This window comes from Erinaceus europaeus, chromosome 10 (assembly GCF_950295315.1).
Source record: "Erinaceus europaeus chromosome 10, mEriEur2.1, whole genome shotgun sequence".
NCBI classification, from domain to species: domain Eukaryota; kingdom Metazoa; phylum Chordata; class Mammalia; order Eulipotyphla; family Erinaceidae; genus Erinaceus; species Erinaceus europaeus.
In genome coordinates this window covers 81710459-81738010 of record NC_080171.1, presented here as the reverse complement: position 1 = coordinate 81738010, position 27552 = coordinate 81710459, and the positions used below count along the sequence as shown (strand labels likewise).

General features: G+C 45.4%; 1 protein-coding gene across 3 annotated transcripts; it reads left to right on the top strand.

The window, feature by feature from the left end:
* Window positions 1–6850: 6850 nt before the first annotated feature.
* ALAD (aminolevulinate dehydratase) lies at window positions 6851–25795 on the top strand. Of its 3 annotated transcripts, none has more exons than XM_016189834.2 (12): window positions 6851–6994; window positions 18449–18637; window positions 19902–19952; window positions 20333–20429; window positions 20678–20813; window positions 20923–21006; window positions 21099–21187; window positions 21480–21535; window positions 21631–21718; window positions 21813–21899; window positions 22834–22963; window positions 25005–25795. In XM_016189834.2, the coding sequence occupies exons 2-12, from the start codon at window positions 18525–18527 to the stop codon at window positions 25061–25063; spliced, it is 990 nt and encodes a 329-aa protein (XP_016045320.1). In that variant the 5' UTR covers window positions 6851–6994; window positions 18449–18524; the 3' UTR covers window positions 25064–25795. The 3 variants fall into 3 exon arrangements, with proteins under 3 accessions (XP_016045320.1, XP_007526804.2, XP_016045321.1); XM_007526742.3 differs by lacking the exon at window positions 6851–6994 and adding an exon at window positions 7005–7120; XM_016189835.2 differs by lacking the exon at window positions 6851–6994 and adding an exon at window positions 12886–12999.
* The last annotated feature ends 1757 nt before the right edge of the window (window positions 25796–27552 follow it).

Here is a 27552-nt window from a genome sequence, read left to right as displayed (position 1 = left end):
AGGACGCTCTCCGGGGACTCTTAATCCTACATGGTGAGATCTTGATAATCTGGTTCAAGTTGTGTTTCATAAGAGAATGATTTGAATGACTGAATTTTTGTTTGACATTGACTTAAAAAAAAAATGCTGGACGCAGCCATGATTTCTAGAGACATCCAGAAACAATCCAAAAAACTTTTTCCCTCCTTTGATTTCTCTTTTACGTCTTGACATGAATCTGAAACGTTTAATCCTGAAAACTGTATGAGTTATGGGTGGGGCAGATAGTACAATGATTATGTTAATTATTCTCATGCCTGAGGCTTTTAACCGTGGTTCTTCTGTTTACCTTTCCACATTTTATTGAGTTTAAACTGTTTAAACAACCTTAAAATCATACTAGAAAGGACTTCCAATTTTAATGGAGTTATCAATTATAGTAAACTTCTAATCTGCTACAAGTTTTGTTTGACAAGTAAGTGAATTTCAGCTGTCAAAGTCTTCACATGAAAAAGCATCTACTCAAATGAAAATTTCTGGAAACCCATTTGGACGCCTGTTCTCTGACATTGCCCACAAGATGGAATGATTACAACACACCCCCGGAAACCAATGATGAGACCTGGCACAACCTGAAGAAACAGATTCACAGACTCCAAAGCTCACTCTCTACAGAAAAGCAGAATTCTGGTGGCCGACATTCCCTATCAAGACAGACGTACAGCGTTTCATCCCTTGGCATTTTCTTCTGTGGTCAGCTACTTTGGACTGACACCTCCATCGGACTTACTGGTACACGCTGCTGTGTTTCTCAAAGACTAACTTCAGCCAATTGCCTTGAGACTTTATAGACCGTGTCCCCTCGCCTGCAGGCTCTGCTCCAGAGGCAGAAAACTCCCCCTCCTTATTAGGTTATGCCCACAGAGGCATGAAGCGCCCCAAGAGGCAAGAGATGCCCACAGAGGTAGGAAACGCCCTTTGAGGCAAGAGATGCCCCCAGAGGCATAAAGCACTCCCAGAGGCAAGAAATGCTCTTTCGCCTGATAGGCCTTGCCCTTTGAGACAAGAAACATTCCCCTTGGCATCACACTGGTTATTGCTGTTCGCCTATTTTGTTTTCCATGTCTTATGCCAGTTCTTTTGAAAACGCCTGTACGATATAGGTTTCTTTTCACCCCACAATGGCCATTAGTTAAAAAGAAAGGGGGAATTGTTGGTATGCATGAGACCCCTTCTGTTTCATTTGGTTTAAATCCCCCCCTGCTTAACACTATTCTATTTACATAACCACTTCATTCTATTTACATAACCACTGTTAACAAGTTCTACCCTCCCTCCAGGGCATTTGTGGTTCAGTGATAGGATTCTCGCCTGCTCTGCCCCCTCTTTGTCACACTCTGATTTTCACCAGTCACTTTTCTCTCCACCCTCTCTATGTCACATCCTGTTTCCACCCTACTTCACAAGTATATATAAAGACAGCATTGTGAGTTTTACAGTACCTTTAGCTTAGCTCGGCTTAGATTGTGCTGTGTCCTGCATGAATAAAGAGATACTGCCTACAGCTCAACCATGAATCCCTGGTCGTCTGTTACCCGCCCGTGAAGCCAGCCCATTGAAAACAACATAACCTGTCGAAAACAACAATTGGTAACTCACAATCAGGTCAGTAAACAACCTGCACTTTAAAAGTCCCTTTGGGGGAGTCGGGCGGTGGCGCAGTGGGTTAAGCGCACGTGGCGCAATGCGCAGGGACCGGCGTAAGGATCCCTGTTCGACCCCCTGGCTCCCCACCTGCAGGGGAGTTGCTTCACGGGCGGTGAAGCAGGTCTGTAGGTGTCTATCTTTCTCTCCCCTCTCTCTCTGTCTTCCCCTCCTCTCTCCATTTCTCTCTGTCCTATCCAACAACAAAGCAACGTCAATAATGGCAATAATAACCACAACGAGGCTGCAACAACTAGGGCAACAAAAAAAAAGGGGGGGAAAATGGCCTCCAGGAGCGGTGGATTCATGGTGCAGGCACCGAGCCCAGCAATAACCCTGGAGGAAAAAAAAAAATAAATATATATATATATATATGTGTGTGTATGTGTATATATATATATATGTGTATATATATGTGTGTGTATATATATATATATATATAAAATAAATAAATAAAAGTCCCTTTGGTCTCCTGGTCACTTCCTCCTTCCCCAGTGGTAAATACTATTCTGACTTTGAACAGCACAGATTAATTTTGCCTGATTCTGTATTTTATGTAAATGAAATCATACATTATACATACATACTTTTGAGTATAATGCCTCTTGATCAACATGATTAAAATGTATTAATTTTTTTTATAATTTCTTTATTGGGGAATTAATGTTTCACATTCAACAGTAAATACAATAGTTTGTACATGCATAACATTCCCCAGTTTCCCATTTAACAATACAACCCCCACTAGGTCCTCTGTCATCCTTCTTGGACCTGTATTCTCCCCAGAGTCCTTTACTTTGGTGCCTTAGGCCAATTCTGGTTCAGGTTCTACTTGTGTGTGTGTGTTTTTATGATCTTGTTTTTTAACTTTGCCTGAGAGTGAGATCATCCCATATTCATCCTTCTGTTTCTGACTTATTTCACTTAACATGAATTCTTCAAGGTCCATCCAAGATTGGCTGAAAACAGTGAAGTCACCACTTTTTACAGCTGAGTAGTATTCCATTGTGTCTATATACCACAACTTGCTCAGCCACTCATCTTTTGTGGGACACCTGGGTTGCTTCCAGATTTTGGCTTCCAGGTTCTTGCTGCCAAGAACATACGTGTACACAGATCTTTTTGGATGGATGTGTGGGTTCCTTTAGGATATATCCCCAGGAGAGGAATTGCAGGATCATAGGGTAGTCCATTTCTAGCCTTCTGAGAGTTCTCCAGACTGTTCTCCACAGAGGTTGGACCAATTGACATTCCCAGCAGGAGGGTTCCTTTGACCCCACACCCTCCCCAGCATTTGCTGCTGTTAGCTTTTCTGATGTATGACATTCTCACAGGAGTGAAGTGATATCTCATTGTTGTCTTTATTTGCATTTCTCTGACACTCAGAGACTTGGAGCATTTTTTCATGTGTTTCTTGGCCTTTTGGATCTCTTCTGTGGTGAATATTCTGTCTATGTCCTCCCCCCATTTTTGGATGGGCTTATTGTCTTGTTGAGTTTGGCAAGCTCTTTATATATGTTGGTTATTAAACTCTTGTCTGATGTATAGCATGTAAAGATCTCCCATTCTGTAAGGGGCCTCTTGATTTGGATAGTGGTTTATTTTGCTGTGCAGAAGCTTTTTAATTTGATGTAGTCCCATAGGTTTATACTTGCCTTAGTCTTCTTTGTAATTGGATTCGTTTCATTGAAGATGTCTTTAAAATGTATGCGGAAAAGAGTTCTGCCAATATTTTCCTCTAAGTATCTGATAGTTTGTGGTCTAACATCCAAGTCCTTGATCCACTTGGAATTTGCTTTTGTATTTGGTGAAATAGAGTGGTTCAGTTTCATTCTTCTGCATGTTTCAATCCATTTTTTCCAACACCATTTGTTGAAAAGACTCTGCTTTCCCCATGTAATAGTCTGGGCCCATTTGTCAAAGATTAGATGTAAGATGTATTAATATTGATATGTTCATAATACTATTTACAGATAAGAGTGAGCAATTAAATTTTTTTAATGGGTGGAAGGAGTAGGAACAGGTCTTTCAGTCTAGGATAACAGAGATGTGCGAAAATTACTGCAAACAGCAATGTCAATTTTTTTTTTCCACAGGCTGGCAAAATACCTCACCAGGATAGTACACCTGCTTTGCCATGCATACAACCCACATTTGAGCCCAGTTCCCACCACATTGGGGAAACCTATGTCTTTCCCTCTCTCTTTCTGTCTCCATCTCTGTGGACCCAAAAAAGTTAGCCTAAAGTGAAGCCCCAGTAATGAGAAAAAAAAATCCACTATCAAGGGGTTCTTACTCTGGTTCTAATTATCTTCAGTTACCTATAAACTCAGGGAAGAGGGACTATGAAAGATATGTTGAACAGGGGACCTAAACTGAGGAGGGGCAGGGAAGAAAATAAACAGTAACAGCCCTGTGATTTGAAGAAGCATGAATAGCAAATATTGCAGAGAAAACACAATATGACATGGGACAGATTTAATTGCACTGGCAATTAAGCAGTCTGTAAAGTGAGGACAGTGAGGCTGGGTAAACAACACAATGGCGATACAAAAGAGTCTCATGCCTGAGCCTCCAAGGTCCCAGCCTTCCCCAGCACCACCATAAGCCAGAGGTGAGCATTGTTCTGGTATCTATCTTTCTGTATCTCTTACTCATTAAAAAATAGATAAAATATCTTTTAAAAGATGAGAACAGTAACATGGTCAAAATTAAAGTGGAGGTAAACTGCATGCTACTACCCATGATTTAAATGTATATGTTGCTAGCTTATTTATTTTAAATATTTCTTTTATTTAATGAAAGAGATACAGAAAGATACAGAGAAAGATCAGCCTACTCAACTCTAGTTTTTGATGGCACTGAGGATTAAAACTGGTACACCAGGGAGCTTCAGGCATAAAAATCTTTCGCATAACCATTATACTATCTTTCCAGACCTTTTCTATTTTATATTTTTAAATAGAGAGAGATAGTGAGGCAGAGAGTGAAATAGACCAGAGACCAAAGCTTCCTTGAGTGCACTGTGGGCGGGGCAAAGCTATTACACCAACACAACTGGTTTATGAGATAGAGACCAGAGCACCACTCTGTCATACTATGCTGGAAGGAACCCTAACATGGGCCTCATGCATGCAAGGAATGTACACAGTCACCTCACTTTTTATATGCACACACACAAAAAAAAAATTTGTAATAGCCAAAACCTGGAAGCAACCCAGGTGTCCAACAACAGATGAGTGGCTGAGCAAGTTGTGGTATATATACACAAGGGAATACTACTCAGCTGTAAAAAATGGTGACTTCACCGTTTTCAGCCGATCTTGGATGGACCTTGAAAAAATCATGTTGAGTGAAATAAGTCAGAAACAGAAGGATGAATACGGGATGATCTCACTCTCAGGCCGAAGTTGAAAAACAAGATTAGAAAAGAAAACACAAGTCGAACCTGAAATGGAATTGGAGTATTACACCAAAGTAAAAGACTCTGGGGTGGGTGGGTGGGTGGGGAGAATACAGGTCCATGAAAGATGATGAATGAAATAGTGGAGGTTGTATTGTTAAATGGGAATCTGGGGAATGTTATGCATGTAAAAAAAAAAAAAAAAGAAGTAGAAACGCAAAGCAGAAATTGACTGAGTTTGGAGTATGGCACCAAAGTAAGAAAGCAGAAGTACACTAGAGTTTGCAGTGAGTACCTCCCTAATACTTCCTCTCCACTTTTCCAAGCTTTGGGTCCATGATTGCTCAACAATTTGTTTGGCTTTGTATGTTAACTCTCTTTTCAGTCACCAGGTTCCAGGTGTCATCAGGATGCCGGCCAGACTTCCCTGGATTGAAGACCCCACCAATGTGTCCTGGAGCTCAGCTTCCCCAGAGACCCACCCTACTAGGGAAAGAGAGAGGCAGACTGGGAGTATGGACCGACCAGTCAACGCCCATGTTCAGCGGGGAAGCAATTACAGAAGCCAGACCTTCTACCTTCTGCAACCCACAATGACCCTGGGTCCATGCTCCCAGAGGGATAGAGAATGGGAAAGCTATCGGGGGAGGGGGTGGGATATGGAGATTGGGCGGTGGGAATTGTGTGGGGTTGTACCCCTCCTACCCTATGGTTTTGTTAATTAATCCTTTCTTAAATAAAAAAGAAAAAAAATTAAAAATTTAAAATTAAAAAAAAAGATATATATATAGATATATGATGTTGCTCAGTGTGCCAGAGTGATGCTCTCATTCTCTTTCTCATTAATAAATAAATTCCATTTTTTAATATAAAAAAAAAATACTTCTTCCCACCTGTGATTTGAAAACATCAGAACTCTTTAACAGCTGCAAACTTAGCGGTGTCATATTTCCCTAGCATTAGCCCTCTGTCTCTTTAACCTGAAATATAAATAAGTGTAAAACAGGTTTGAGGGAACAGATTTTGATAAATTAAACCTGAAAATAAACGTAATACAACCCATTGGTATCCTCTACAATTCAATTTTCTATAATCCCTTTGCAAGAGTGTTGAACCCGACCCCAACTTCACCTATCCAATCCTTTTGGTTCACCCAAGCGCTATAGGCTTCATTAGATTTCCCTGAAACTGAGCAAACTCTACCCCAAACCCAGACACTTTTGATCCTACTTCTCATTGCACCCATCATAAACAGATGCCCATAAGCAGACTTGAAGCTTTTCCAAACTGCCCGTGTCTTTCACATCAAGTTTCCCAATCCATGGCAGAAGAATAGGCCCTGACTAATTACGCTAGAATAATTTTTCTCTGAAAACTTGAAAGGCAGCCCAGCGCTGAACTCAATGATTTTACATTGCTCGTCTGCAAACATGAACCTAAACTATTATGTTAGGCATTATAGTGTTATTTCAATGTCCTTGACATTCCAGCTATGTCAACTACTAACCAGCGCCAAGAATGCTCTAGGCAGGGAGGAGGAAGACTGTAAAGAGAACTTTGGGGCTGCGACTGCCTTCAAAGCAAATTCAGACGCGAGACCCTCCCGCGCATTTCCTGCGCGTGGGTTCCTAGGGGGAGACCTTCAAAGGGCGGTGGCAGGGGGAGGGGTTCGCCCGCCGGTGCTTCAGCACGTTCCATTGCTCAACCCTCAGGGTATGGGCGGAGCCACGATTGTTGTTGACCAGCCAGCAAGCACAGTGCCCTGGGGGGGGCGTAGTCCTCCGGCTGGCCTAGGCGAGCTGGGGGGGGGGCTGCTTCCGGGTGATTTGCCCCGCCCCCATGTGGACCAGGGACTCGGATGAGCGGTGGCGGGAGACGCGTCTAGGACGGAACCCTTGGGAAGGATCGGTGAGCCGGAGCTAGACTCGGGGAGATGGCGGGTTTAGAGGGGGACTATGACAAGAGTCCTCAGGCTCGGATTCTGCGTCTGCATTCCTGGCAGTGCAACCGAGTCCGTGGTTTGGACGCTGCGAGGTGAATGGTCCCACTCCAGTGTGGGTTGAAGGCGCTCGAAGTGATAGTCATGTATGGGGGGGCCGCGTCTGGGTTTCATATCACCTTTAGGGGTTCCCCAGCTTGGAGACTTTAGGGGCAGATTCAGTCAGTGCAGAGCCCGAGGTGCCTTGCAGGATGGGGGAGGGAGGTGGAACAATAACTGTCGCCTTTTGCTAGGATTGTGCATAAATTACTTGCACTGATCGATTCAGTGCTTACAACAGTTAATTGAGGTCGGTTCTGGTCATAATTTAACAGATGAGGACATTGAAATCACACAGATGGAGTGACAGAACCAGGATTAAAAAAAAATTAATACACTTTTTTAAAAAAATCTTTATTTATTGGATAGAGACAGGTAGAAATAGAGAGGAAAGGGGTGATATATATAGAGAGAGACACCTGCAGCCCTGCTTCACCACTTGTGAAGCCTTCCCTCTGCAGGTGGGGACGGGGGGATTGAACCTGGATCCTTATGCACTGTAACATGTGCTCAGCCAGATGCACCACCACCTGGCCCATGACAACCAGGATTTGAACCCAGGTCTGTCTTAACCTTCTCGCTAGCTGCAACCTGGTCTGGTGTCACCAGTCTCTATTTTGCCAACCCCGCCTCCACCACCTATCCCCTACCCCCAGAGCTATCTACAACCCCAACTTTGCTGCAAGCAACTTTTAAATCTGTACTAAAGTGTGTGTGTGGAGGGGGGGGTGGATAATGGTAGGCATTGAAGACTGACCGGCTAACACCTGAATTGTAGCCCCAGATCTTCCTCAAACCCCCTGCAAGGCTTAGATTCATGCCTGCCCTCTGAGCTTCTTTCTACCAGCATTTCAGTGATACAGTCAAAAAGCTTTAAGGAGTTTATAGAACTAGCCTGTTCTCCTTGTTGTTACAAATGGCTAAGTCCAGCAGTGGCTGGGCTTTTCAAAGCCGCTGGGAAGGGTAGGTCAAGGGCTGGGTCTCACCCTTCTCTTCAGTGCTTCTGTCTAGCATAGGGGCAGGTTCAGAGTAGATATTCAGGAAATGTGAGTTGAATAAACGAGCAGTCAGTACCTTTTCAGAATTGCCTTGGTGGTTGCTATGCTGACCCTCCTGGGGTTTTAGATGTCTTAGCCCTGGTCACCTTCTGCCTAGATGGCTCTCCTGACTGCCTCCTCCTTGGCTAGTAGCAGAGTTCTACCAGAGCTGGCAGCAGCTCCCAAAACTCAGTGCCAAGACTGCAGGCTCTGGAATCCTTGGAAGTAAAGCGTGGGGGTTCAGGTCCTGCTGCTCTTTCTTAGCCTCACCCACCCCCACCCCTTTCCACCTGGTAGCAGTTCTCTGGAGACAACTTCTCCAGCTGATGTTACTCTCAGATTAGGAAATTGCCCTCTAAGGAAGGAGAAACCTTCAAGACAAAAAAAAAACAAAACTACGCACTCCCTCCGTGTCCCATCTTACATGAAGCCCTCTCCTTGAATCCGAGAGAACCAGTACCTGGTTCACCCTTCTACCCTACATAGTGAATACTTTTCCTCTACCATGCAAACTTCTGAAAGGAAAGGACTTCACCTCCACCTGCTAAAGTATCTTAGTATACCCTTTGACTTTCATCAGTGAGTGAAAGTTCTTCCTTCTGTGTGGAGCAGAAGACACAGCTGTGATAGCACTCCCAGAGGTCCCATTCAGTTTTCCTCCAAATGAGAATCATAAAAGTACTTACATGTTTACTATATAGATGCTAACTGCCAGACTCGTACTAATTCACTTTCTCCAATCTTCTCCATGACTTTGCACGATTGATAGTATCATTCCCATTTTATAGATTGCAAAATGAATATTCTAAAAGCCTTTCTGAAGGACACACAGCACAGGGCAGGCCTGTAACCATTTTACCCTGAAACATTGTTCTTCCTGCACCATTTTCTATACTTTCTCATGGTTCGAAATTGCCTTGTAGCTAAGCGGACCTGTTTCTAATGTGGGTGGGCTGAGGTGCTGGATCTCAAGGGATAAGTTGCCTTTGGTGTGGTGTCATAGGATTCAAGTTGTGACTTGTAGGCTCCCTTGATTTGGAAGAAATGCCCTCCTATGTGTGTGACAGTCTCCCGATCTTTGAAAGACTTTTTGCTAAGCAAATCCTGGCTTAGGGGCAGGGTGGTGGTGGTGCACCTGGTTGAATGCATACATTTCAGTGTGCAAGGACCCCACCTCAAGCCCTGGTGGAAGCTTCAGAATCAGTGCTGCAGGTGTCTCCCTGTCTCTATCTATCTATCTATCTATCTCCCACCCAACTTCTCCCTTTGTCCAAAATAAGTTTTAAAAATATTAAAACAGGGTAGGGGTAAATAGCATAATGGTTATACAAATAAACTCTCAAGCCTGAGGCTCAGTCAAGTCCCAGGTTCAGTCCCCCGCACCACCATAAACCAGAGCTGAGCAGTGCTCTGGTAAAAAATATATATATATATAAATGGGGCCAGGTGGTAGTGCAGTAGGTCAAGTGCAAGGACTGGTGTAATAATCCTGGTTCAGGAGTCGGGCGGTGGGAGAGCGGGTTAAGCGCAAGTGGCACAAAGTGCAAGGACCAGCACAAGGATTCCAGTTAGAGCCTCCAGCTCCCCACCTACAGGGCGGTCGCTTCACAGGCGGTGAAGCAGGTCTGCAGGTGTCTATCTTTCTCTCCCCCTCGCTGTCTTCCCCTCCTCTCTCCATTTCTCTCTGTCCTATCCAACGACAATGACAACAACAATAACTACAACAACAATTTTTGAAAAAGGGCAACAAATGGGGAAATAAATATTAAAAAAAAAAGTATTAAAAAAATAATCCTGGTTCAAGCCTCTGACTCCCCACGTGCAGGGAGGGTCGCTTCACAAGCAGTGAAGCAGATGTGCAAGTGTCTATCCCCACCCACCCACCCCCACCCCCATCTTTCCTCCTATCTTGACTTCTCTCTGTCCTATCCAACAGTGACAGCAACAACAACGATAAACAACAAGGGCAACAAAAAATAGGGAAAAAAATAGCCTCTAGGAACAGTGGATTTGTAGTGCAGGCACCAAGCCCCAGTGATAGCCCTGGAGAAAAAAAAATACATATATACATATATATATATCAACAGTGAAACCTGGCCTGCATTTGACTATGCCAACAGAGACACAATTCTGTTGCTCCAGAAATGTTTTTTCCTATTCCACAGATATATATTAAGCATCTATTACAACAGGATGTCTGTGTGTGGTATAGGTAACAGGACACTGGACTGGAATCAGGTCATGGCCAGCTTTACCCCTGGTCATAGCCAGCTCTATCCCTGCCTCGCTGTGGATGTCAGACAAGTCCTATACCTCTCTGTACCCCACTTTCCATAGCAGAATAAAGGATTAACTAGGATTGGTGATGTTAGACTTCTAAAGTTATTTTCAGCTCTAACAACATCTACTCAAATATCTCTCCTAACCCTAAGATTGTAAAAACAGATAAAAGTGAGTCTGTTCTCTGTGGCCTTCCCTCATGCCCTCATCTTTTTCTCTTGCTCCCTGCTCTCCCAACAGCTAAAGCTCCTAGGGGGCCCTACTCTGTTTCTTCTCATAAGCTGAGACATTTGCTCCCTCCCTTAACCTTCTAACACAAATAGAAAATTAGAGCTAGTGGAATATGGTTTTGGATTCCAGAAGCCAAGGGCCTACTTACAAAGATTATACTCTGGGAAGTGAGTTAGAGACCTGTAGACCTAACTTCAAAATCTGACTTGACTCTTCTGAGTGACATTGAATAAATCACCCTACCTCTTTCAACCTGTTTCACTAAAGCTAGACTCTCCCTGCATTTAGAGGACATAGTCTAGCTTTTTAGTCTAGTTACATAGACTAGTTACATAGTTACATAGTTACATACTAGTTACATAGTCTAGTTCTTAGTGTCTAGCATTTAACATATATTAAGTATGTTTTTCTTTTTATCTCTCCAGCCCCCAAGACAGAGATAGTATAAGCAGAGATAACCACTGACTGAATCAGGTGTTTATTTTTTTTTAATTTTTAAAACTTTTAAAAATATTTATTTATTTATTCCTTTTTGTTGCCCTTGTTGTTTTATTGTTGTAGTTATTGTTGTTATTAGATAAGACAGAGAAATGGTGAAAGGAGGGGAAGACAGGGGGGAGAAAAAGACACCTGCAGACCTGCTTCACCGCTTGTGAAGCCACTTCCCTGCAGGTGGGGAGCTGGGGGCTCGAATCGGAATCCTTGCTCCGGTCCTTGCGTATTGCTCTGGTCCTTGCGCTTTGTGCCACCTGTGCTTAACCCGCTGCGCTACCACCCGACTCCCCTAAATGAGGTGTTTATTAGCACTCTGGTATATAGTAGATAAAACTCTGCACTGTTAGAAATTCATATTCTAGCCCAATAACTAACTAGTTGTATGTTTTTGGGCAAGTTACTTAGCCTCACTAAACTGAGCAAAATCTTGCACGAAGGGGACATTAGGACTTTTTCTCATTTGGGGGTTGGGACATCTTTGGGGAGCCCTGATATGCACCTGTGTCAGAGATACGGCTGGCCCAGTGCATAGTGCTGGGGCGAGTCCCTGTGTGGTTCCTGATAACCCCAGCCCCACCAGGGAAGAGAATTGGATAAAATAGGCCCCAGTATAGGTTGGGGGAGAGCTAGAAGGACCTGGGAGACATACTTCATCTGCACTGGGCGTCAAGACTCAGGTTCTGCTGCTTTAACCTACTTGCTGTGTAGCCTTGGGTAAGTCTCTTCCCCTTTCTGGGCCTTGAGGTTCCATTCTCAGGAGAATAGATTGGATAAACTGCCCCCCAGCCCGCTCACAACATAGCTACTGAGTGTTCCCACAGACATATGCAAAAATAAGCTTCTAAAAGTTTCTCCATCTCCTCTGCAAGTGTGGCAGCCCACAGCCCTCTTCCTGCCTTGTCCCTCTCTCATTGCCCTTGGGGCCCTACAGACTAGAAGCATCTGCCCCCCAGAGACTGTCTTCTTGGCTGCTGCTGATGGCCCTTCCTTCTCCACTTCCCTGCCCCCCACCCCCAGCCTCTGTGTTCCTCTGCTTCCTGTCTGCTTTCTCTGATGACCCTCCTAAAGCCAGACTCTGGCCAGACCAGTTCCCTACCCCCTGCAAAGAAATCTTCCCTGTCCTCAGTCTGGTGCTCTTGGTCTTTTGCCTTCTTACTCACACGACTTTATTGCCTCCAGTTCTCAGAGCAGTCTTGGCCAGCCAGCCTGCCTGCCTGCCTGCCTTCCTTCCTTCCTTCCTTCCTTCCTTCCTTCCTTCCTTCCTTCCTTCCCTACCTTTTCCCCCTTTGTCTCTTCCTAAGAGTACATCCATTATGGCCCCTTGGCCAAGTTGAGTCTACCAACCCTACAAAATAGAATTCAAGGGCAGGGGAGATGACATGATAAGGCACGGGAGGTCCCAGGTTTTGAAAGGCTCTCAGTCCAGCCTTCCAGGGCTATAGTCCCAGTTCCTTGAAAAGGCACATGTACGGGGGCCCAGCATGGTCTGGCACACAGTAGGTAGACCAGAAACAAATATCAAATACATCCAAGTGTCTTGGATCACTTATTTGACATAACATTATTTTTTTAGAGCATAATGTCATGCACTTTATGTAATTCACTATCTGCTGTGTCAGAGTGAACTAATCCTGGACCCTGCCCTGCTGGTGCTCAGATCACTAGGAGTAGATAAGAGAGGTCCAGAGAGTGCTGTTACATAAGGGATCATACGTAGTCTACTCCAGAGAAGCCACAGTGGGAGCAGGCTAAAGAGGAAGGCATCTCAAGGAGAACTTGCTAGCATTTATCTGTGAGGAGAGAACACAAGCCACCCAGAGAAAAGGAACAAGGTGAGCAAAGCCAAGAGGAGGTGGCTTAGCATACTTGTTCCTGGGAAGCAGCCAGAGACTCTGGGACTGGAGGAGAGCTCTCATGGCTGCTTCAGGCATGTCTGCCTATCAGGCTCAGGCATGGTGCTGTTTCATTCTCTTCCTGTGTGTTGTGCCTGATAAATCCCTGTAAAGGGGGGGTAGCAGTGCTTTTCTCTCTCTCTTTAAAATTATTTTATTTATGTATTGGATAGAGAATGTCAGAAATTGAGAGGGGAAGGAGAGATAGAGGGAGAGACACAGACACCTCCAACACTGCTTCACCACTTGCAAAGCTTTCCCCTTGCAGGTGGGGACTGAGGGCTTGAACCCTGGTCCTTGTGCATTGTAACATGCACTCAACCAGATGCACCACCACCTAGCCCCTGCAGTGCTTTTCTCTAAAGGGAGAATTGCAGGAATTTTATTTCCCTTTTGCTTATTTGTACTCTTCTAGAATTTCTGCCAGGCTGGTGAATGTTTTTCATAGTATAAACAAGCTTAAGTGGGGCCGGGAAAACAACACAGTGGTTAAAGCAGTAGACTTACGCCTGAGGCTCTGATGACCCAAGTTCAATCATTGGCACTATTATAAACCAGAGCTGAGTAATACTCTGGAAATAAATAAATAAAGTTTAAATGCTGTTCTTGTCAGTGCTTCTCATACTAATTTCTAATTTATCAAACATTTATTTTCAATTACAGATTCCTTATAATCAAAGTCAATTACTAAAGAAAAAATTAATAGAGAGGTCATGTAAAATACAAAAACAAATTTTGTATTTTAGACTTAAAATATAATGGAAGCCAGAGATGGGTGAGTGGGTTGAAATGTGTAGCCCTTCAGTTATAAAGTTGTGGTGGGCAACCCAGGAGGTAGTACTCTGCTATTTCAAGTATGAGGACACAAATTCAGTCCCTGGCGTTGCATGTGCCACAGTAATGCTCTGTTTCTCTCACTGTCTCTTTCTCTCTCTCTCTCTCATTAATATTATAAACAAGTCTTGAAAAAAATCAGCCCTGGGGGTAGCATGTGTAATCTGGTGAATCTTATTAATAATTTTATGAATATATTGTGAGGGGGGCTAGGTGGTGGTGTAGCCAGTTGAGCGTGTTATAAATGCAAGGACCAGTGCTGAGCAGTGCTTTGGGAGGAAAAAAATCAAATTGTCCACTTAGATTTTAAGGGGCCAGGTGGTGGCACACCTGGTTGAGTACACATGCTATAATGCTCAAAGACTTAGGTTCAAGCCCCTTGTCCCCACCCACAGGAGGGAAAGCTTCTCAAGTGGTCAAATAGTGCTACAGGTATCTCTCTGTCTCTCTCTCTGTGTGTGTCTCTCTCTCTCTCTCTCTCTCTCTCTCTATATATATATATATATATATATATATATACCCCTTTCAATTTCTGGCCATCTATCAAATAACTAAGGATAATGAAAAAATTAAAATATAATAATAATGCATAAGGACCTGGAGTCTAGCCCCCAGTCCCCACCAGCAGTGGGTGGGGAGGGGGGCGAACTTCACAAGTGCCAAAGCAGTGCTGCAGTTGTCTCTATCTCCACATCCCCTTTTGATTTCTGTCTCTATCAAATCAAAACGTATCTATTGTGGGGCTGGGCGGTGGTGCACCTGGTTGAGTGCACCCCGGTTCAAAACCTAGCTCTACCATCTGCAAGTGGGAAGCATTACAAGCAGTGAAGCAGGGCTGCAGATGTTTCTCTGTCTCTCTCCCTCTCTATATCCCTTTCTCCTCTCAATTTCTCTCTGTCCTGTCAAATTAAAAATATATTTTACATTTCAGAATTGCTAAGAAGCCTGGCAGTGACACACCCAGTAGAGTACATGTGTTACAGAGCACAAGGACCTGTATTCAAGCCCTGGGTCCTCACCTGCAAGGGGCAAAGTTTCATGAGCAGTAAAGCAGTGCTGTAGGGGTGTGCGCGTGTGTGTCCTCTCTTTCTCTTCTGTTCCTCTCAATTTCTCTCTGCCTCTGTCCTGAATAAATAACTTTTTTTTTTGGGGGGGTGGGGGTAGATAGCATAATGGTTATGCAAAGAGACTGTCATGCCTGAGGCTCCAAAGTCCCAAGTTCAATCCCCCACACTACCATAAGCCAGAGCTGAGCAGTGCTCAGGTAATAAATGTTGTAAATTAACTTAAAAAGAGGTATGGGGGGTTGGGGATGCTTGTGGCGCATATAAAGGAATTCACAGCGGGAGCTGGGAACCGGTTTAATCAATACAGGGTTTATTAGGGTGAAACAGGTAAACGGCAAAATAAGCACTTATCAAGGGCTAAGCGTATGCTGTCTGAATATGGTTATCAAAGTTTAGTCCCATAAGATAAACAATTATCAGCTCTAATAAAGGTTACTCATGGCTGTAGAGGGCTCTAAAAGTTTACTGGCTAGCAGAGTCACATGTGTTCAGTTCCCAGGAAAAGCAGCCATGGCACACTTGACCAGAAGAAGCTTCTGACCAAAAGCAGCAGCAGCAACCAGCCAAAGAGAGCCATGTGCTCCAAGTCCCTTGCTTTTATACATTCCCTTCTCTGAAGCACCTCCTCAGGGTGAGGTCATTTGTATGCTAATAGTCCCAAACTCCTGCTGGGGTCACCACAATAAATAAATAAATAAATAAATAAAACTTTTTTTTTCTTTGCCAGAGCACTCTTCTTCTTCTAGCATTTGCCCTTCTTCCATAGCCAGTCAACAGCGTCAGGTTGAGCCTGATGTAAAGTTTCAAGACCTCCTTTGAATCTGGAGAGGTGGCAGTCATTGACTATGTGGGTCATAGTCTGTCTGTAGCCGCAGGGGCAATTTGGGTCATCTCTGGCTCCCCAGCGATGGAACATAGCAGCGCACCGGCCATAGCCTGTTCGATAGCGATTGAGGAGGGCCCAATCATAACGTGCTAGGTCAAAGCTGGGTTGACGCTTGCAGGGGTCTGTGATGAGGTGTTTGTTCTTTACCTCAGCTGACTGCCAACTCTGTTTCCAAGAGACTGGAACAGAGAAGTTCAGTGTAGGCATAGGGGACCAGATTGGGTGACGAGACGTCAAGCGTTGGACAGGGTGGGCGAAGATATCCGCGTATATTGGCAGGTCCGGTCGAGCGTAGACGTGGGAAATGAACTTAGATGATGCCGCATCCCGACGAATATCTGGCGGGTTAGAGCACTCTTCAAGTCTGGTTTTCAATAGTGCAGGGGAATTGAACTTGGGGCCTTGGACCCTCAGGCATATGAGTTGTTTTTTTTTTTTAAAGAATTTGTTTATTTATTCATGAGAAAGATGGGAGGAGAGAGAGAACCAGACATCACTCTGGTACATGTGCTGCCTGGGATCGAACTTGGTACCCCATGGTTGAGAATCCAATGTTTCATCTACTGTGCCACCTCCCGGACCACAGCATATGAATCTTTTTATAACCACTAAGTTGTTTCCCCTCCCATAAGAGATTGTTTTTAAATAAGAGGGAAGAATCTTTAAAATAACAAAGAAGGGGGAGTTGGGCGGTAGCACAGCGGGTTAAGCCCAGGTGGCGCAAAGCACAAGGACTGGCATAAGGATCTTGGTTCAAGCCCCCAGCTCCCCACCTGCAAAGTAGTTGCTTCACTCTTTCTGTCTTCCCCTCCTCTCCATTTCTCTCTGTCCTATCCAACAACAATGACATCAATAGCAACAACAAAAATAACTACAACAAGGGCAACAAAAGGGAATAAATAAATAAATATTAAAAAGATAAAATTTAAAAAAAGAAGGTTGCTGAGAGTAAATGCTAAAAATTCTTACTATGGGGAGTTGGGCAATAGCTCAGCGGGCTAAACGCAGGTAGCACAGAGTGCCAAGGACCAGCGTAAGGATCCTGGTTCGAGCCCCTGGCTCCCCACCTGCAGGGGAGTTGCTTCACAGGCGGTGAAGCAGGTCTGCAGGTGTCTTTCTCTCCCCCTCTCTGTCTCCCTTCCTCTCTCTATTTCTCTCTGTCCTATCCAACAACAACGACACCTATAACTACAACAATAAAACAACAAGGGCAACAAAAGGGAATAAATAAATATTTTTTAAAAAATTCTTACTAGTGGGTTAAATGCACATGGCACAAGCACAAGGACCTGAGTAAGGATCCCGGCTCAAGCCCCCGACTCCCCACCTGCAGTTAGGTCACTTTACAAGTGGTGGAGTAGGTCTGCAGGTGTCTTTCTCTCCCCCTATCTCCCCCTCCTCTCTCCGTTTCTGTCCTATCCAACAACAATGACAGCAATGACAATAATAATAACAACGATAAACAACAGGGCAACAAAGGGGAAAAAATACCCTCCAGGAGCAGTGGATTTGTAGTGCAGGCACTGAGCCCCAGCAATAATCCTAGAGGCTAAAAAAAATCTTACTAGAAGAAAAACATTTTAATTATTCATGGTGATGGATATTAACTCCGTGTACTGTGGGAATCATTTATTTTTTTTCTCTTGCTTCCAGAGTTATTCTGGGGCTCAGTGCCTGCACTATGACTGCTCCTGGAGGCCATCTTTTTTCCATTGTTGTTGCTGTTAAGTTATTGTTGCTGCCATTGTTGTTGTAGGGTAGGGTAGGGTAGGGTAGGGTAGGGTAGGGTAGGGTAGGGTAGGGTAGGATGATAGGATAGGAGCTGAGAGAGGAGGGGAAGATAGAGAGGGGAAAAGAAAGATAAACACCTGCAGACCTGCTTCACTGCTTGTGAAGTGACCTCCCACACACACACAGGTGGGAAGTGAGAGACTTGAACCAGGATGCTTGCTCAGGTCCTTGTGCTTCACACTATATGTGCATTTCACCTGGTGCGCTACTGCCCAGCCCCAGAAATCATTTCATTTTTTTTTAACCTGTTTTTTTTGTTTGTTTTTATTTATTTCCTTTTGTTGCTCTTGTTGTTTTATTGTTGTAGTTATTATTGTTGTTGGATAGGACAGAGAGAAATGGAGAGAGGAGGGGAAAACGGGGGGGGGGAGAGAAAAACACCTGCAGACCTGCTTCACCACCTGTGAAGCGACTCCCCTGCAGGTGGGGAGCCGGGGGCTCGAACCGGGCACCTTACGCTGGGTCCTTGCACTTTGCGCCACGTGCGCTTAACCCGCTGCACTATCACCCGACTCCCCAGAAATCATTTCTTTATGTATACACATATCATATCAGTGTGTTGGAGTTCTGAAACTAATATGACATGTTTATTATTATTATTAACTGGATTTTGAAAAACTGTTCTAAGAGTTTCTGAAGGCCTTAATTCATTTGTCCACTCAGCTTGTGTAAACTAAGAGGGATTGGTGAACTATTACTCGGAGTAACAACTGGCCTGAGCAGGGGAAGCAGGAGTCTGGAAGAACCTGGGTATATGTGATCGCCTTATAGAAACAGGGACTTGTCTCATGTGCCTCCCATTGCCTCACAGAGCTGAGCACACTGCAGACACCTCAGGAGCCCTCAGTTTCAACGAGTCAGCTGTGCCTGCCCCCGTGCCATCCACCATGCAGCCCCAGTCTGTTCTGCACAGTGGCTACTTCCACCCCTTGCTTCGAACATGGCAGGCTTCAACCTCCACCCTCAATGCCTCCAATCTCATCTACCCCATCTTTGTCACGTGAGTCTCTATGAAGGCGCCAGCACACTGCTTTGCATGGGGTCTGTGTATAGGTATGACTGAGGCAGGTGTTTGTTGGAGGGTAGTGAAGTCCACTGTCAGCTTGGAGCTCAAGGCATGAGAAGAAGCATCTTGGGATAGATGGAATAAGCCTTGGAAAGATCTCAAGTCTTCTTGTTTAAGGAGTGAGAAGACTTGTCATTCTGAGTGTAGTTAGTTAATTAGTTGCCACCAGGGCTATTGCTGGGGCTTGGTGCCTGCACTATGAATCTACCAACTTTTTTTTTTTTTTTTTGGATACAGAATTTGAAAGAAGAGTGAAATAAAGAAAACAAAAGAGACATAGAGACATCTGCAGTACTGTTTCACCACTTATAAAGTTTCCCCCTCCAGGTGTGAACCAGGAACTTAAACCCAGGTCCTTGCTAATTGTAGTATTTGTGTGCTGTGCTGGGTGCACCACTACTACCCGTGCCCCCCCCCCCTTTTTCATTTTACAGAGAGGCAGAGAGAGTGTGAAAGAGATCACAACTCCAAAGCTTCCTTCAGTGCAATACATTATCCAAGTGAACTGTTTTTCTGTCCCTTGAGCTTTTGCAATAAAGCAAAAGTTGAAATGGTGTTCATAGCCTATATATGTTGCGGTTATTAATCATAGCAACAGCTGATATTTATTAAGTACTTACTGGGTACCAGGTACTATGCTAAGCACCTACATATGTATTCTCATTCAATCCTGACAGCATTCATATGAGGAAAGTATGGATAGTATCCCCTAGGGTAATTCCAGAGGACAGGGATTTTTGTCTATTCTGCTCATTGTTGTACTACCAGAGCCTAGAACTGTAACTGGTGAATAAGTGCAAAATGAATATTTGAATGAATGAGTTCACCTAGATGAAAGACCCTAGGCTCAAAGATATGGTAGAGCTCAGTCAGTGCCATTTAGTCACTAAATGACTGTGATAGCAAGGAAGGCCCTTCACACTTCAGAACTCAGGCTTTTACCCACTTGTCACTTGTATGACTGCTATTCTTTTATGACAATTGCTGTTGTTGTCACTGTTGTTCTTGTTGCACCTATTATTATTTCAGGCCCTGGGCTCTGCCAGGCATGGGTACTAGACTCTGAACCCCATCTTCCTCCCACCATCCCCACTTTCATGTCCATTCCCAGTTCCCCTACATCCCTCCCAGTGACCCCACCACTACCACTGACCGCTCCCACAGCTACCAGTCCATTGTCTACCCCCTACTCTTGCAGGGATGTTCCCGAGGATGTTCAGCCCATCGCCAGCCTCCCAGGTGTGGCCAGGTAAGACAAGTGGTGGGGAAGGCCCGAGGGATGAGAGGGAGAAGCTATACAGGAGGAGGTGTCAGGAAGCAGAAGCAGGCCCTGAAGAGGCTAACTGCAGCTCAGTAGGGACAAGGGTTACCCCAGAGGCAGAGCTTTTCTACAATCGAAGATGCAGCCTCTGAAAGAGGTGTCCTGGCAGAGGCAGTGGGAGAGAAGAAGTCTCCCATAGCTGAGCTCCTTAACCTTGCTACTTGGGGCCTAGGTTTTGCTTCCTGTTCTCTGGGGGAGTTCCTGCCCCCTCCCTGATGCCCTGTGCAGTTTGGCTGTTAACAGGGGCATAGACAAAAGGGGTTGAGGGGCCTGCCTTGTTTCAGCCCTTCTACCCTGCTCCCACGCAGGTATGGTGTGAACCGGCTAGAAGAGATGCTGAAGCCCCTGGTGGAAGAAGGCCTGCGCTGTGTCCTGCTCTTTGGCGTCCCTAGTCGAGTACCCAAGGTAAAAGATGATAGCGGGAGACTGGCAGGGGAGGTGGGAGTAACTGAGGTTCTGCATTGGATGTGGCCCCTGCCCTTAAACAGCTCCCATGGAGTGCCAAGACTATGCCACCCTAACTTGACAAATCAAGTCCCTCTGCAAAATGGGGGCACTGTGCTTCCACATCCAGAGGCTGTGATTGAAGAAGGTGCTCATATTCCTCCAAAGGCTTTCTCTAACACAAGCCATTTTGTCTGTCCTCCCACTAGGATGAGCGGGGCTCTGCAGCTGACTCTGAGGACTCCCCAGCTATTGAGGCTATCCGTCTATTGCGCAAGATCTTCCCCAGCCTCCTGGTGGCCTGTGATGTCTGCCTGTGCCCCTACACCTCCCATGGGCACTGTGGTGAGCTCCCTCCAGCCAGCCTGGCAGTCCTATGCACTCCCATTGTTCAGCTTTTCCTAGAAGAGAAAGACCAACAGGTACCTGCAAGGCCCAACTCTCTGTCCTGCAGGTCTTCTGAGTGAGAATGGGGCATTTCTGGCTGAGGAGAGCCGCCGCCGGCTGGCAGAGGTAGCATTAGCCTATGCCAAGGCAGGTGAGTGAGCCATCAACAGGGATGACACCTTTGGGTCAGGGAGGTGGCAGAATGGTTAGGAGATTTCTGAAGGCCACACTTTTGTCCCTCAGGATGTCAGGTGATAGCCCCATCAGACATGATGGATGGACGAGTGGAGGCCATCAAAGAAGCTCTGATGGCACATGGACTTGGAAACAGGGTAGGGACCAGGGATACAGCGGAGGTTGTGGAAAGGTGAGGGAAGAATTTGGGCCAACTGACCCCATCTGCCAAGGATCAGAGAACCAGACAAAGCTGAACAAAGCCTTTGGGATCTGCCTCAACCTCTGCTTCCAAGGTGGGGAAATCAAGACTCAGCCCCAGAACTTTAATGGGATTAAACCACAGACACTCTGCATCCCAGCCTAGGTCCTTCCTGTCCCTGCCACACCCCCCTGGGACATTTGGAGAGGGTTCACTGAGACTAGACCACCCCCCTGTCTCCCTGTTAGGTATCAGTGATGAGCTATAGTGCCAAATTTGCTTCCTGCTTCTATGGACCTTTCCGGTGAGTGGGGAAATACCTGACCTATTAGCCCAAAGCTGGAATATCTGACCTGTTTGCCCCAGAGTGGAGCCTACCCCAATGCCTCTGCTTCCCAGAGATGCGGCTAAATCAAGCCCAGCCTTTGGAGACCGCCGCTGCTACCAGCTGCCACCCGGAGCACGAGGCCTGGCCCTCCGTGCAGTGGTGAGTCATAGGAACCTGACTCTTCCCAGCCTGCCCCCCTCTTACCTCATATCCTGAGTGTCACTTATACCATATATACCTTCTTATCCCTTAGGACCGGGATGTACGAGAAGGAGCTGACATGCTCATGGTGAAGCCAGGAATGCCCTACCTGGACCTTGTGCGTGAGGTCAAAGACAAGGTGTGCATGGGGCAGACAAGAGGACACTCTAGGAGATGAGTGCATCTGCAGGCTCTGGGACCTTAGATTAAAGTGCTGCAGGATCTCAGTATTGGAAGCACCCCACCCCTGACCAGGAACCCTCTGCTCCCTGTTCCTGCCCAAGAACTTCATGTATCTGGGCCATGCTTGTTGAATTGCTCTTTGAGCATCTCTGCTCCAATAGTTTAAGAATAGACTGGGCTGGCTAGCGAAATAGCTTACTTGGATAGTGTGCTGCTTTGCCATGTATGAGATTCAGGCTTGAGCCTGGCCCCCATTGCACTGAAGCTTGCTTCATCCTATGGGCTCGCTCTCCCTCTCCCTCTCCCTCTCCCTCTCCCTCTCCCTCTCCCTCTCCCCCTCTCTCTCTCTTCTCTGTCTCAATAAAAATAAACAAAAAGAATGGGCTGGAGGTAGGCATGCTGGAGAGATAACCTAATGGTTATAAAAAAAGAAAAAAAAAAAAAAAACTCATGCCTGAGGTCTGGAAATCACAGGTTCAATCCCCTGCTCCATACCACCATAAGCCAGAACTGAGTAGTGATTTGGTTAAAAAAAAAAAAAAAAACCCACATTCTGAAGAATGGTCTTAGGGTACCAGGCCCTGCAAAATAGCTCACTTGGATAATATACTGCTTTGTCATGTGCACAACCCAGGTTTGAGCCCACACCCTCCACGGTAAAGAGAGCTTCAGTGCTGTAGTCTCCTTTTCTCTGTCTCCTCTTGTTTCTCTGCCTGTCTTTATCTTAAAAAAAAAAAAAAAAAAAAAAAAAGGGACATCAGGCTACCAGCCACAATAATTCAAGATTGGTTGTTCCAGATAGTCTCAGATGGGGTAAGGAGGCAAAGAGGTGTCTAGAGGCATGCCCACCCTCCATTTCAACCTTTTTGCCCACCATGACTTACCTGCAGCACCCAGAGCTCCCACTGGCTGTGTACCATGTTTCTGGAGAGTTTGCCATGTTGTGGCACGGAGCCCAGGCTGGGGCATTTGATCTCAAGGCCGCTGTACTGGAGGCTATGACCGCCTTCCGCAGAGCAGGTGAGCAGACAGGGCGGGGGGGGGGGGGGGTTGTGGGGCTGACCGGTCCCACAGAAAATGAAACAAAGTCATATGACAGCCTAGAGATTTACACCTGGAAATAACTGGTGAGTTAAGCAGACACAGGTTGAGAAAGGGAGCTGGAACCACAGAGCAGAACATGGACAGTGAAGAAAGCAGAGCCTACTATTGTGTTTTGGTTTTGAGAACAGAGCCTGCTGTTGTGTTTTGGCTTTGCTGAACCTCAATGGCCTCATAACTAAGTGAAGGATAAGGTAGCTGGTGCAGGAGTCGGGCGGTAGCGCAGCGGGTTAAGCGCAGGTGGCGCAAAGCACAAGGGGATTGGTATAAGGATCCCAGTTCGAGCCCCCGGCTCCCCACCTGCAGGGGAGTCGATTCACAAGCGGTGAGGCAGGTCTGTAGGTGTCTCTCTTTCTCTCCCCCTCTCTGTCCTATCCAGCGACGACAGCAATAACAACAACGGCAATAAACAACAAGGGCAACAAAAGGGAATAAATAAATATTTTTTAAAAAGAAAAAAAGATATCTGGTATATGATCATTGAGAGGATTAAATGAGGCAATTGTTTAATCGGCATATGCTTATGTCTCTGCTAGTGAGAATTGAGTTTACTGGTATAGAGCACAGGGCATGTGAAGAGAACTCACAGCTTGCCTATATCCTGTCTTGTGCTTTTGTGTTTTTTTAAATATTTATTTATTTATTCCCTTTTGTTGCCCTTGTTGTTTTTTTATTGTTGTAGTTATTATTGTTATTGATGTCATCATTGTTGGATAGAACAGAGAGAAATGGAGAGAGGAGGGGAAGGAAGGCAGAGAGGAAGAGAGAAAGGTAAACACCTGCAGACTTGCTTCACCACTTGTGAAGTGACTCCCTGCAGGTGGGGAGCCAGAAGCTCCAACCAGGATCCTTTCACTGGTCCTTGAGTTTTGTGCCGCCTGCACTTAACCCAATGCACTACCACCCAACTCCCATGCTTTTGTTTTAAAGATTTTTTTTGTTTCTTTGAGGGGAGGGAGGCAGGCTGGGTGGCAGTACATCTGGTTAAGTATACATATCACCATGCACAAGGACCCGGGTTTGAACCCACTTTCCACCTACAGAGGTGTTCACAAATGGTGAAGCAGGTCTGCAAGTATCTGTCTTTCTCCCTCATATCATCCCTCCCCCCCCAATTTCTTTCTGTCCTGTCAAAGAAAATAGAAAAGGAAAAACAAAAATGGCCATGGGAAGCAGTGGATTCATAGTGCCAGCACTGAGCCCCAATGATAACCCTGGTAGCAATTTAAAAAATGTATTTATTTTGGGCAGAGGAGATAGAATAATGGTCATGCAAAGAGACTCTCATGTAAAACCCTGGTGGCAATAAAAATTAAAAAGATGGGTGGGGGTATAGCATAATGGTTATGCAAAGAGACTTTCATGCCTGAGGCTCTCAAGTCCTAGGTTCAATTCCCTACACCACCATAAGCCAGAGCTGAGCAGTGATCTGGTTAAAAAAAAAAAATTAAAAAGATTTATTTTGGGCAGGGGAGATAGCATAATGATTACGCTAAGAGACTCTCATGCTTGCAACTGCAAAGTCCCAAATTGAATCCCCTGCACTACCATAACCAGAGCTGAACAGTGCTCTGGTAAAAATAAATGATAATTAATATTTATTTTATTCATTTCATATGAGCTACAGAGAAATTCATATGCAAGAGAAAGAGCAAATGAAAAAGAGAAACCAGAGCACTGCTGTGGTACATGTGGGCTCTGGAAATCAAACTGGGAGCTTCAGGCTTGCAAATTCTGTACTCTACCAGCTAGATTATTTCCCCTGCCACTTGCACTGTGTATATTATACACTGACAAACAGGCCTAGAAAGAGAAAACAACTTGCCACAGTCTCGCAATATACAGAGCTAGGCTCCATCTTTTTGTGATGCCCAGGGGCTGTGCCTCCTCTTGGTAGCCTCCCTCTACCAACTCCCAGGTGTTGCAACCTCCTCTGTCCCCGGCTTCTCTCCCAACATAGGTGCTGACATCATCATCACCTACTACACACCTCAGCTCTTGCAGTGGCTGAAGGAGTGACAGAGAACACAAGAACTACAACTTTTGGAAAGTTTCCAGAGCCTCAGAGAAGTGCAAACCAAAGTAAATGATCTTTCTGAACCATGCCCTCTTGCCATCTTCCTGCTCACTGTTACCCAGCCCTGGATGTTTTCTGCAGCTTGCCAGATGTTACCTCTGCACCCACATCCTCACAGACTTTCCCAAGTTTCCCCTCCCTTCCCTTGCATCAGCTTTAAGGCCCACTCCTTTCTGCCACCCTCTGATTTAAGGGAGAAACCAGCTGAGAGTCCTGGACTCAAGTTTGGTGGACCCTAGAAGAGGGACTTGGAACACTAAGTAAGAGGAGAGTCGTTGGATCTTGAATCTTAAGTTCTGGAAAGTCCTTAGAGTTGAGACTTTCTGTAATTTCACTGAAGGCACTTCCAGCATAGCCCAGTGGTTGCCTGACCATCTGAGATTTTGTTCTACTCTGAGCCATAAACCCAAAGAAGAATTGCTATTTAATGAGCAGAATTATTACCTAAGGATCAAACTTCAGAAGCCAAGAGAGTTCTTGACTGTTGGGGATTCTACCACTGAAAAGGCTTTTTATTAAAGAACTAATGTTTGAGAATGTATGCTTTTGGCAGAGGCATGGTGCTTGGGGAGATAGCAGTATGTACCTCAGCTTTTCTCTGTGTGGAATCCTTACAAGGAGAATGAGGGAGATGGGCAACAAGAAGCAGATAAATAAAGCAGTTTTGAATTGTACTGATTACTTTGAAGGAGAGAAAGGGTCTGAAATCGAAAGTAACAAGCCCAGGGAGCTAGGCGATGGCACACCCGTTAAGCACACATAGTACTAAGCACAAGGATCCAGGTCCCAGCCTCTGGCTCCCCACCTGCTGTGTGGATGCTTCACAAGTGACACAGCAGGTCTGCAGGTGTCTATCTTTCTCCCTTTCTACCCACCCCTACCTCTCTCAACTACTCTCTGTCCTATCCAATAAAAATGGAAAAAATGAGGGGGGTCGGGTGGTAGTGCAGAGGGTTAAGTGCACATGGCACAAAGCACGAGGACTGGGTAAGGATCCTGGTTCAAGCCCCCAGCTCCCCACCTGCAGGGGCATCACCTCACAAGCTGTGAAGCAGGTCTGCAGTGATAAAACAAGAACAACAAAAGGGAAAATAAATAATTTTTTATGGAAAAAATGGGGAGTCAGGTGGTAGCATAGCAAGTTAAGCGCACATGGCGCAAAGCACAAGGACCAGCATAAGGATCCCGGTTCGAGCCCCCAGCTCCCCACCTGCAGGGGAGTTGCTTCACAGGTGGTGAAGCAAGTGTGCAGGTGTCTATCTTTCTCTTCCCCTTTCTGTCTACCCCTCCTCTCTCCATTTCTCTCTGTCCTATCCAACAATGATGACATCAACAATAATAACCACAACAATAAAACAACAAGGGCAACAAAAGGGAATAAATAATAAAATAAAAATTTTAAAAATGACCATCAAGAGCAATGCATTAAAAGTGCCAGAACCGTAACTGAGCCCCAGCGATAGCCCTGGAGGCAAAAAAAAAAAAAAAAAAAAGGTAAGTAACAAGCCAAGATTATTGAAGGTTAGCTGAGAAGCCACCATGTTGAACAACCAGGAAAGATCCTTACAGAGAGCATATGAGGAGCTATGAGAATGACAGGAAATGTGCAAAGATCCTGCTGGGAGTGGGGGAGGAAGGGTTGGTTACAGAACTGAGACTGGAAAGGTAAATTCTGCACCTTGTGGGAAGATTCACATATATTCTGCATCTGATAGCCATTCAAAGGACCTGACACAGAAGTTGTATACACCAATTTCCCATATTCTGCTGTAATGCAAAAACAAGTGAGAAGAAAGCAGAGTGCAAGAGCCCAGTGAGTAGTAACAGTGGCCTGGGTCAAGGTGGTAGCAGTGGAGAGAGGAAGATGCATATGTGTTTGATATGTAATTTGGAAACAACTGGCAGGCAGATGCATTAAACATAGGGTTGATGGAGGGATAGAGAAACAAGAATTTCTGACAAGCTATTGGATAGGTGGTTTCAATTCATTTTGACAAGACATAATGATGGGTGAGATCCAGCTACTCCTTAGCCAGCTTGCAAGTCCAACTATCTTTGTGCAAAATGGAATCTTTAACTCTAGGGCCAAAGCACATTCAATAAAGAGCTTAAAGCAGTATACCCATTTTAAACAGTGGATTGTCCAGCAACTCCTGCAGACTAGGCCTCTCAAGTCCTGGTGCTCTTCCTCAGAACTGTAGACAACTCACTTTAAAACCTGAACTTATTGGGGGGCAGGCAGTAGCACAGTGGGTTAAGTGCACGTGGTGCAAAGCGCAAGGACCAGAGTAAGAATCCCGGTTCAGGCCCCTGGCTCCCAACCTGCAGGGAGGTGGCCCCACAAGCAAAGAAGCAGGTCTGCAGGTGTCCATCTTTCTCTCCCCCTCTCTGTCTTACCCTCCTCTCTCCATTTCTCTCTGTCCTATCCAAC

Excerpts from the sequence above, each read along its gene's own strand:
- ALAD (XM_007526742.3), top strand. The coding sequence starts at position 7,020 with ATGGCGGGTTTAGAGGGGGACTATGACAAGAGTCCTCAGGCTCGGATT. Across the intron at positions 21,188-21,479 it reads CACATGGACTTGGAAACAGG|GTATCAGTGATGAGCTATAG; the intron begins GTAGGGACCAGG and ends TCTCCCTGTTAG. Across the intron at positions 21,900-22,833 it reads TGCGTGAGGTCAAAGACAAG|CACCCAGAGCTCCCACTGGC; the intron begins GTGTGCATGGGG and ends ACTTACCTGCAG.